This window comes from Chrysemys picta, chromosome 8, assembly GCF_011386835.1.
Source record: "Chrysemys picta bellii isolate R12L10 chromosome 8, ASM1138683v2, whole genome shotgun sequence".
Taxonomy (NCBI): domain Eukaryota; kingdom Metazoa; phylum Chordata; order Testudines; family Emydidae; genus Chrysemys; species Chrysemys picta.
The window spans coordinates 99,958,102-99,969,426 of NC_088798.1; the positions used below are offsets into that span (position 1 = coordinate 99,958,102).

An 11,325-nucleotide genomic window follows, 5' to 3' on the forward strand; every position below is an offset into this window, starting at 1 on the left:
CTTATCTGGCTTCAAGACTAAGCTTGATAGGTCTTTTGCCTCCACTGCTCCCCTTGGAAGGCTATTCCAGAACTTCACTCCTCTGGTGGTTAGAAGCCTTCATCTAATTTCAAGTCTAAATGTTATTCATTTATGTGTGGTCATTATAACTTTATCAATGACAAACTCTGCATATTCTGAGTCTAAAAACATCTTAAAGTGACTGAAAGAAGTTTGTGAGTCTGTTTTTCTCAACATAAATATTAAACTAGTTCAGTTGTGTATTGAGGCTTTTGAATGCCAGCTCAGTTGCAGTTTGCACAACTAAAAATCAAACTGCATTCTTAAATATCCTTACTAGTTAAAGCTTCTGTGGACCAAATTGTTCCCTTAGTAACAGATGTACAACTTGTCTTCATATTATGCCTCAGTAATACTTGTCCCTATTCATTGCATTCAGAGGCTTTTTTACAAGTATGACTGAATGAAATTTAGTAAGCAGTTCTTTTGGTATACAAATAGGCTAAAATTCAGTTCACTCTCTTACAGATGTAGGCATATACTAGGACTAACAGGAGTAAAAAGCAGTAGGGGGAAAATAATCACTAAAATAACCAGATATGAACGAACAAAAGAAGCAGAACTGTGGAGTAGGAAGATTCCATGTTTATCTAGCCATTTTTCACAGAGCTTCATTTTATATTTTACACTAACTTTTTAAATAAAGAGATTTGTTTGACAGCATTTAGGGGTGCCATCAAATATGAACTATTGTAAAGCTGACCGCTTTAAACTTCCTCGAAACCTACAAAAACAACCCTTTCTATTATCATTGCTTTTCTGGAAATATTAGACATTGTTCTGGGATATGGGTATGCTAAAAAGAATAACACACAGTTTAGTGGTTTGAATAAAATGTTTTAATTTAAACTAAGTATACAAATATATATTGTACTTTATAAAAGAAATATATGCAATTTATGTATTTCAATTTTTTTGTCTTAGGAATTCTTTGTGTTGCTGACCAGTGTCATGGCCTTAGGGAACTGGCTTTGAATTATTACATACTAAGTGATGAACTGCTGCTGGCTCTTTCAAGTGAGAAACATGTTAACCTTGAACATCTTCGCATAGATGTTGTGAGTGAAAATCCTGGACAAATTGAATTTCATACTATTAAAAAGCAAAGTTGGGATGCACTTGTTAAGCACTCCCCCAAAGTCAATATTGTGATGTACTTCTTTTTATATGAAGAGGAATTTGATGCATTTTTCAGAGAAGAAACTCCTGTTACGCACCTTTACTTTGGTCGTGCAGTAAGCAAAGCCATGTTAGGTCGTATTGGAATGAACTGCCCCAGGTTGGTTGAATTGGTGGTGTGTGCTAATGGACTTCAGCCACTGGATGATGAACTCATTTGCATTGCTGAACGCTGTAAGAACCTAACGGCGATGGGCCTTGGTGAATGTGAGGTTACCTGCAGAGGTTTTATTGAGTTTGTAAAGATGTGTGGAGGGAGGCTCACCCAGCTGTCTATTATGGAGGAGGTACTAATTCCAGATAATGATTACAACCTGGATCAAATTCATTCAGAAGTCTCCAAACACCTTGGAAGAATGTGGTTCCCTGATATGATGCCTACCTGGTAAACCTAGCTATAGAAAGTATTACTATATGGTCAAAACTGGTTAGATCAAGATGTTGCTTGCTATGCAAATAAGAAATTATAAAATAAAGCATCGAAACTTAATTTTAAATTTCTCAAGTTTAATAAACTGCGTATAGGCTAAAGCGAAGTGCTTGAGTGACGATGTTAGATTAAATTAGAAAGTAGAATCTCATATACTTAACAATAGATACATTGAAAGGATGTCTGGGTTAGAGATGTTTCATCCTCCAATTAAATTAAGCACATTCATTTGGCCTCTGTTAAATTAAATTGTTCCATTAAACACAGTTAGTACAAAGTTTTTAAGGTGTTCTATGATGTTAATCTTTCTGATGTGGTTAAAGGGAGTCTGAAGCTAGATTGCTTGATAGGGAGTTAAATGGAACTTTCAGGTAAACTATTAGGCTTGGTCTACACTACCCCCCTAATTCGAACTAAGGTACGCAACTTCAGCTACGTGAATAACGTAGCTGAAGTCGAAGTACCTTAGTTCGAACTTACCTTGGTCCACACTCGGCAGGCAGGCTCCCCCGTCGACTCCGCGGTACTCCTCTCGCCGAGCTGGAGTACCGCAGTCGACGGCGAGCACTTCCGGGTTCGACTTATCGCGTCCAGACTAGACGCGATAAGTCGAACCCCGAAGTTCGATTTCCAGCCGTCGAACTAGTGGGTAAGTGTAGCCAAGGCCTTACTTGCAGTGTTTATCCACTTGTTCACTAATAATTTTTTGTTGAACATGTAGAACAAATACTTGGTATCATAATAGCAATCTGAAATAGTATAGCTAATTAAATCTGTTTTTAATGTGCTTGTATACATGTGTTTGAGTATTGTGGCAAATTAAGGACTTATGCCACAATAAAGAAAAAGCTTTTGATTTTAACTTGCTCTCTGTACTCAATTTTCACTTTATCAGTAAGTTGTACCATAAAGATAATGTTGTATAATTCATTGTTTCTCTTCCTATGTACTGACTTACCTGTACAGGAAAAAAACAAACCTTGTTAAAATTGATGTACCTAATAATTCATGGTGTTTCAGTTCTTGGCTAAGCAGTGAAGCACTTTGGTAACTGTATGTAGGAAATAGTAGCCCTTTCATTTGAGAAGGTGTATGCTTTTATCTTTAAGACCAGTTTTTTTAATCTTAAACACTAAACTGTCAGGATTCTGGCCCATGCTCCCTTCACAAACGGTCTATTAAGATGTCCCAAAAGGGTCACAGTTGTATTCCTCTTCCTGGTGTAGGGATGGCTATGATATCTCAGCGACACTAGCACAGAAGTATGCTGGTAGGGCAGAGGGTGTGATTGGGGTGTACCACTTGGATCCAGTTATTTCCCCACCTGACATAAAATTAAAAGCTTAGAGCAACCCAAGGCTTTCCTAATGCCCCATTAAACCCTGGGAATTGGGGAGTCTCAGCTGTGCCTCACAGAACTCTGCCCTAACCACTAAATCCTCCTATAGTGAGTGTCCGGGGCTGATCCTGTTTTCATTAAGTAAGCAAGACTTGCAACCTAAATGAGTGTCCTGCCTGTGTAAGGACTGTAGGATTGACTTATTGCATATCCGCACTAAAGAATCCTGTGCTGAAGGCAATCTTTCTTTTACTTGAAATGGGGTAAAGGTCATTAGTACGAAGTAGAACATGTGTATTTGTTTTTTGTGATCCACTTTTATACACTAATGTAAATTGTGGTGGATTGTACCATAGTTTGTCTATCTACCTGCTTGTAGCAGCAAATCAGAGATGTGTGCATTTGGTTGATCTGTATTAGGTTTGTCACATCAAAGTAAAATCCAAGTAGAGTCGCTTCTTTCGTTAATCTAATTTCTCTGCTGTACAAATAATTTTGGGTTAGGTGTTGGCTATCTCCACCATTCCCTCAAACAAATGGTTTGAAAAGTTATACACAACATAAAATAAGAGATAATTTGGGTAAAACACACTGAATGTATTTGAATTGATCAATAGTGAGTTTTTAAAAACTACACAAGACAAATATTGTAGAAGAGACTGTGTAATATCACTTGTTAACCAAGCGGTTCATAAGTGGTAAATTTATATAATCTAAATTAGTTCCAAATACTATTTTGATGAGTATTTTTGTAATTTTAGTTTAAACTGTAAATTTAATAAACTGATCTAACCTGCCCACTGATTTTGAAAAATTTTATATTGGTTTTAATGAAAGTAGTTAAAGGGCAACATTTTAGAATAAGTGACAGGTGAAGGTAAACATACATAGGAGTACAAATGGAAGGGAATCTGTTTTTTTTTTTTTTTAATTGGGGGGCGGGAGGTTAATAGTAGGGGAAGACTGTTTCTTTGTTAGTTGATATAACTGCATTATTATCTCAAATGTCAGCCTGGATACATTCTCATCATTAAAATTAACGACTTTATTTTCCTCATCTGTCATAGTTCGGGGACTGGAAAGAGCTGACTTTATCTCACTGTGGGGTTTTAGTCACCCTGTGCTTCCTCCTTTACTTACAGTACAGCATATATATTAAAATGGAACTTGCTCAAAATTGAACCTTTGTTAACAATGTTATTTTATGCAGCATAGAAACACTTATGGTAGCAGTAAAAATTAATGCAAGTGTCTTAGTTACTTGTATATTTGTAAGTATTTTCATAACCCTCCTCCACTACCCCTCCACTAAAAAAGTAACTAAAATACCTCAAGCCTTTGCTTTTCCCTAAAACTAAACATGAAACCTTGTTTCAACTATAGGCTGCTCTAATAAAGGATTTGTAATTATTGCTGTTTTGAACTCTGATTTCAAGGGTGTGTAACATGACTGCTTTTAACCCCCCTGGCCTCAATCTGTCAGTTGGTTAGTTCACGCATTTTTAATTAAAGATTAACAAAACTGGTTAAACAGATTTGCCTCCCCAAAAGAGCTGGTTTATGTACCTACATCTTTTTTAACAAGGCATTTTTATCTCTTGAATTTCCCAGCAATCCAGTGAAATAATAGTCCTGTATGTTTAAAAAAAAAAACTGCCCATGTTTGATTACATCATAAGGAAGCAGGCATACTCCTGTGGATATCGGAATAGTATGGTGGACCTGAGTTCTGTCTCTGGTGAACTCACTGATTTGCTGTCACATTGCACTAATGACTACCATTCCAGGGGGATGTCTGCACAGCAAAGAAAAGCCCACGGCTGGCTCATTGCAAACCCATTTTAAATGTAAAAGGAGGGGCTGCGGTTCCCGGGTTAACATGCAGCACAAACCCAACTACCCCCCCCCCCCAATTCTCTGGGATGATCACTTCACCCCTCCCCCCCACTATGTGGCTAACAGCGGGGAACATTTCTGTTCAGCTGAGCAGGAACGGGCACCTCTGAATGTCCCCTTAATAAAATCACCCCATTTCAACCAGGTGACCCTGAATGATCTCACTCTCCTGAGAATAACAGAGTGATAAGGAATGGATGTTGTCTGCATGCCAGCAAACACCGGGACCATACGCTGCCATGCTTTGTTATGTAATGATTCCAGACTACGTGCTACTGGCCTGGCGTGGTAAAGCGTCCTACCATGGCGGACAGGATAAGGCAGCCCTCCCCAGAAACCTTTTGCAAAGGCTTTGGGAGTACATGAAGGAGAGCTTTCTGGAGATGTCCCTGGAGGATTTCCGCTCCATCCCCATACACGTTAACAGACTTTTCCAGTAGCTATACTGGCCGCGATTGCCAGGGCAAATTAATCATTAATAATTAAACACGCTTTTAAACCATGTGTAATATTTACAAAGGTACACTCACCAGAGGTCCCCTGTGTGCCCTCAGGGTCTGGGAGCACACCTTGGGTGAGTTCGGGGGTTAGTGGCTCCAGGTCCAGGGTGATAAACATATCCTGGCTGTTGGGGAAACCGGTTTCTCTGCTTCCTTGCTGCTGTGAGCTATCTACATTATCTTCATCCTCCTCTTCCTCGTATCCCGAACCCTCTTCCCTGTGTGTTTCTCCAGTGACGGAGTCATAGCACACGGTTGGGGTAGTGGTGGCTGCACCCCCTAGCATGGCATGCAGCTCCGCGTAGAAGCAGCATGTTTGCGGCTCTGCCCCGGACCTTCCATTTGCCTCTCTGGCTTTGTGGTAGGCTTGCCTTAGCTCCTTAATTTTCACGCAGCACTGCTGTGCGTCCCTGTTATGGCCTCTGTCCTTCATGGCTTTGGAGACCTTTTCTAATATTTTGCCATTTCGTTTACTGCTATGGAGTTCAACTAGCACTGATTCATCTCCCCATATGGCGAGCAGATCCCGTACCTCCCGTTCGGTCCATGCTGGAGCTCTTTTGCGATCCTGGGACTCCATCACGGTTACCTGTGCTGATGAGCTCTGCGTGGTCACCTGTGCTCTCCACGCTGGGCAAACAGGAAATGAAATTCAAACGTTCGCGGGGCTTTTCCTGTTTACCTGGTCAGTGCATCTGAGTTGAGAGTGCTGTCCAGAGCGGTCACAATGAAGCACTGGGGGATAGCTCCCGGAGGCCAATAACGTCGAATTCCGTCCACACTACCCCAATTCTGACCCGCTAAGGCCGATTTTTATCGCTAATCCCCTTGTCGGAGGTGGAGTAAAGAAACCGGTTTAAAGGGCCCCTTAAGTCGAAAGACATGTGAACATGTCCAGGCTTAATTCGATTTAACGCTGCTAAAGTCGACCTAAACTCGTAGTGTAGACTAGGCCTTAGAGACTGTCCCCACAGCCAAAAGGGAGATATTGATCCTGATTTCTACTATTTGAGTTGCTTTTGGAGTTTAGAGACACACACACACACACACCTATTTTTTTATGAAGACTATTTTTAACTAAAAAATGCTGATTCTGAAATATGAATTAGTTTCCTATTTTAGGCCAAGATGGTGCTATACTTGCTTTCAACAATTAAAAAAAAAAGAATAAAATAAAATGTCATACTATATTTTTTTTTAGTTAAAGATAATCATATCTTCCGTAAGGAAAGAGTGTGCAGTAACTGGTGGATTTATGGGAGGAGAGAAAGTTGGGCACCAATAAGATGGGAAGTCCCAGGGAGTCTAGTGGGAGGACAAAGGATATGCCATCTAGAAGTAACAGATGATGATAGGCTACTGCAAAACAACAGGTAGGGTGTTAGGGGTTGCCAGACAGAGCCTGTTCTAAGGAATGTTATAGGAGAGCTAGGGATATGGTAGATGTAGCCGAGTTCAGAGTTTGGACAAGCATTAGAGCTTTTGAATATTTATCTACACTGAACTTCAGATCTTTTATCTTTCCCCTCTTCCGCCAAGAATCATAAGTTTTTACAGTGCTAGTATTGGTTTTGAAAGGGCTCCTACATACTTGCATGCTTTGTATTTCTACATTTTGGCTTTAGTGGGTATATTTAATTCTCTGCATAATTAAAAAAAAATCTTAATTTCACTTAGAATTATAAGTGAACACACAAAAACTTTGAATACTGCTTTTAAATAAAAGCACACTACCCTCCCTTCATACCTGTATTCTTTTAGACCTGGAAATATCCAAAACTAGCCTGTTTTTCCCATGTATAATTTGAAAGTTGTTCTCTGATCCAAAAGAAACATTGAACTTGTAAAGTTCATTAAATAAAAATGTGGCTGGTAAAATTTTGCTAACTTATTAATGCAAAGTTTTAAATTTTGTAGATCCAAAGTAAATGTTGAAACACAGGTTGGTCAATTTATGGCATCAGCAGTAGTTCTGCTGTTCCTGAAAAAGCAGGGTATTGTTGGATTGATGAATGTTGAGGTGTGATTGTGGACTATGAAAAGCCTCTTGGCAGCTGTGTGAGCCCCAATCCTTCCTACAGGTCCTTTGGTGCTGCCTTTTTCTTTTTTTGGGGGGTGGGGGAAGAGATACAAGGCCTTTGCCTGCTCACAGCCAGCATCTACTTGGTCACAGTATGTAGCTCTGTGGGATCTGTTTTCTTGCAAGGAAATGATTTGTCAGTTTTCCCCCCAGCATAACATTCAGATCCTATGAGGTTTGGGTGAAATAAAGTGTACTTTTTAAGGCACAGGGAAGAACCACTGGAACACACTGGATTTCTGTCCCATCTGACTTAGATTATATGTAAGAGACTTCATGGGCTATTCTGTACACTTCAGTTTAAAAGCAATATTATCATTCCTGATCCATTACTGATGAGCTATTCCCTTAGACTCAACTATTCTCTCTGCCTCTCAGAGGTGGCTCAGTAGAAACATCTGTCATCTACTTCAAGTCTGGCCCCTCCTATAAGCTCAATTCCCTCGAGTATTCAAGACAAAAAAATCACCATTTCCCATTTCTTGAGTCACTCTACCTATTAATTTCACTAAAATGCATCATCTTGGTTAGACAGCTGGTTTCCTTAGGGTGTTACCTCAATTTACTTAAACACTGGTTGTTAAATCATGGTCACTGCAAATAGCATCTTGGTTTGACTTTTGTATGTTTCAGCAAATTAATCACCCTGCAATTTCATTTTTTCCCGTAATGTCTTTTAATTGAATAGAGATTCTCCTGTAGCTGTTATTACTGGGACTCGTTTAGCAACGAAAACAGAGAGGTAACACTTTTCCTGTTTAAAAGTTCATATTGAGGTCGTCTATGCACGCAGTGAAGAGAACAGTTCCTATTTTATGTATTAGACTAAAATCAAATAAAAACAAGTATTGATACCAAAAAGGTTGTAACTGGGCAAAGTAGTACTTCTGATATAGCTCATTGCTAAGCCTGAGATTACGATGTCTTAGGCAAATAATCATTGGTATGCTAAACTGATGGGTGACACACGGCTACTGTGCATATTGTGATGCTGGTAAGCAGGTGCCAGCTCACGCCAATGTCCCCGGGTCTCAGTTGAACACTGGCAAATACTTAGCTGGAATCAGGCTGGCTTACTTGTGTGTTAGTATTGTTGACAAAGGCATTAGAATTATAAGACTGTGGTTAGACTTTATTGAATGCTTGTGAGTTGCTGCCTGCATTAATCTCACAATCTTTGTATCCTATTGTGACGTTCCCTTCTGGTGTTTTCCGCACTGGTGATCTGCTTGGTCACTCCAATCGTTGACTCTGGGAGTCAGCCTTACCCTGCTCTGCTGTGAGAACCCCCACTCCTGGTCTGTTCACGCACAGCCTCTAGCACGTAAGCTGCTCCTTGGATTGTGCAACCGAATGACACTAGCCAATATCTCTGGTCCCAGACACAACCCTAGGAACCTCCACCCTGCAGCGTCCAGTTATGCCTGCTGGACGCTGCAAGCTTATATGAGTTTGTCAATATAACAGAGACACTGATATGCACCAGGCTTGTTATCCCAAGGGGAGTCTCTGACACGCTTCAAACCAAAGCACTGCTTCAGGTAGAATAAACACAGATTTATTAACTACAACGATAGATTTTAAGTGATTATAAGTCAAAGCATAATAAGTCTGATTTGGTCAAATGGAATAAAAGCAGAATGCATTCTAAGCTGCTCTTAACACTTTCAATGCCCTTACAGACTTAGATGTTTCTCACTACAGGCTGGCTGGTTGCCCTTCAGCCAGGCTCTTCCCTTTGATCAGCGCTTCAGTCGCTTGGTGGTGATGTCTGTAGATGGAGGTGGAAGAGAGAGGAACAGCATGGCAAACGTCCCTCCCTTTTATCATGTTCTTTCTTCCCTCTTGGCTTTGCGCCCTTCTCTCCCCCTCCCTTTCAGAGTCAGGTGAGCATTACCTCAGCATAGTCCCTGTCTGACCAAGGGAAAGGGGGTGACTCACTCGGGAGTCCAACAGATCCTTTGTTGCTTCCTAGGCCAGTGTCCTTTGTTCCTGTGAGGCTGGGCTGGGTTTGTCTCATACATGCCCTGATGATGTGTGAACTGCCCCTCTGCTCTTGGAGAGTTTTTCCCTGTGCTTATTTTAAGCCATGAAGACACATTTTCAGCCTCATAACTATATACATGAAATTACAACCTATAACATCACTATAACAACAATGCTCAGTGCATCATGAGCCTTCCAAAGAGACCGGACATGACAAACTTTGCATTAGATACCACACAATCATTTTATAAGGATGAACATGGGGGTGTAGGGTGTTCCCACGAGGTGCAGAATGTCACACCTATATTTATTTGAGAGGTTATATTGTGAGCCTCAGAGTATGTAAATCACCAGACAGGAGAGGGACATTAATTAAAGTGAAGTACTGATCTGCAACAGAAGGTGTTATGTCCTGCCCAACAGGAAAGGTCCATTGACACCAGATGTATTTATTGTGGGGCATTAAAGAGGACAAATTATGGGTGTTCTACCCTCCCCCATGAAGACGAGTCACATGAGTGGATTCCTCCTATCGGGAGTTTGCAGCTCAGGGCATGTGGCAGGAGAGAGAAAAAAACCCTAACATGAAGAAACTGATTTATCTCTATGCTTGGACTCAGAGGAAGCAGGGATGGGGATTTTCTAGGCATAAGCAAGAGATCCCAGTTGCTTAGCCTGAGGCTAGGTCTACACTAGTGGGGGGGTCGCCCTAAGATACGCAACTTCAGCTACGCGAATAGTGTAGCTGAAGTTGGTGTATCTTAGGTCGACTTACCTGGCCGTGAGGACGGCGGCGAGTTGACTGCTGCCGCTCCCCCCATCAACTCCACTTCCACCTCTCGACGCGGTGGAGTTCCGGAGTCGACGGCAGAGCGATCGGGGATCAATTTTATCGCGTCTACATTAGATGAGATAAATTGATCCCTGATAGATCGATCACTATCCGGCTTGTAGTGTAGACATATCACGAGTTAGCCCCTAAAGGACATACAGAGCTTGCTGAATATAGAGGCTTCTGTTGCATTTTGAAACTTAAATTGTAACTTGTGTACATGTTTACTTGCTTTAACCTTGTAAATAACACTGTAATTTCCTTTTCCTAGTTAATGAATCTTTATATTCATCGTCTTTGATGTGAGATCTAAGGTGCAATTGACCTGGGGTAAGTGACTGGTCCTTTGGAGCTAGGAATAACCTGAATATTGCTGTGATTCTTGGTGTTAGTGGCCATGTATCACAAAAATATGCTCCCCTGAATAGTGAGATAGATTGGCGTACACAAGTGGACTGTCTGTGACTCCATGGTTAGGCTGTTACAGTGCCTGAAGTGTTTCCACTTGATAATTGGTTGGTGAAATCTAAGGTGATGTCTACAGTACCACGGTAAGTCGACCTAAGTTACGCAGCTCCAGCTACGTGTATAACATAGCTGGAGACCACATAACTTAGGTTGACTTACTGTGGTGTCTACCCCTCGCTAGGTCAATGGGAGACACTTTCCCGTCGACTTACCTTACTCTTCTCATTCCGGGTGGAGTATCGGGGTCGACCAGAGAGTGCTCTGCCATCGATTTAGTGGGTCTTCACTAGACCTTCTAAATAAACCCCCAGTGCATCGATTGTCAGAGCGTTGATCCAGCGGTAGTGTAAACATAGCCTAAGTATAGAACTCGCAATCAATTTGGGGTATGTGCCCTGTTTCTTAAGTCTGCCCTGAGGATGGTACATTCTTTGAGTTGCTACAGGCTATGTACACGTTTACTCTGCTGTGTGCACTAATGTCTTTTTTCCTTCCCATGGTCTAAATTTTTAGGTGGGGGATTGGGAAAAAAAAACAACAACTCACTTTTGGTTG

At 41.1% G+C, this 11,325-nt stretch overlaps 1 protein-coding gene across 19 annotated transcripts in view; it reads left to right on the forward strand.

Annotated features, from left to right (window-relative positions):
* The window catches only part of LOC101936581 (F-box/LRR-repeat protein 21), a 25,353-nt gene extending 20,935 nt beyond the window's left edge, over positions 1-4,418 (forward strand). For 10 of the 19 annotated variants that reach the window (XR_010589911.1, XR_010589907.1, XR_010589908.1 and 7 more), the window contains 2 exons: positions 985-2,040; positions 2,334-4,418. Coding sequence is in view for 9 of the 19 variants with exons in the window: in XM_024103682.3 (XP_023959450.1) it covers positions 985-1,628 (644 nt within the window). In the remaining 10 variants the exon portion in view is untranslated. Of the gene's footprint in view, positions 1-984 lie in introns of all 19 variants that reach the window. The other 9 variants (XM_024103682.3, XM_042850898.2, XM_008166430.4 and 6 more) reach the window with 1 other exon arrangement.
* Positions 4,419-11,325: the final 6,907 nt, after the last annotated feature.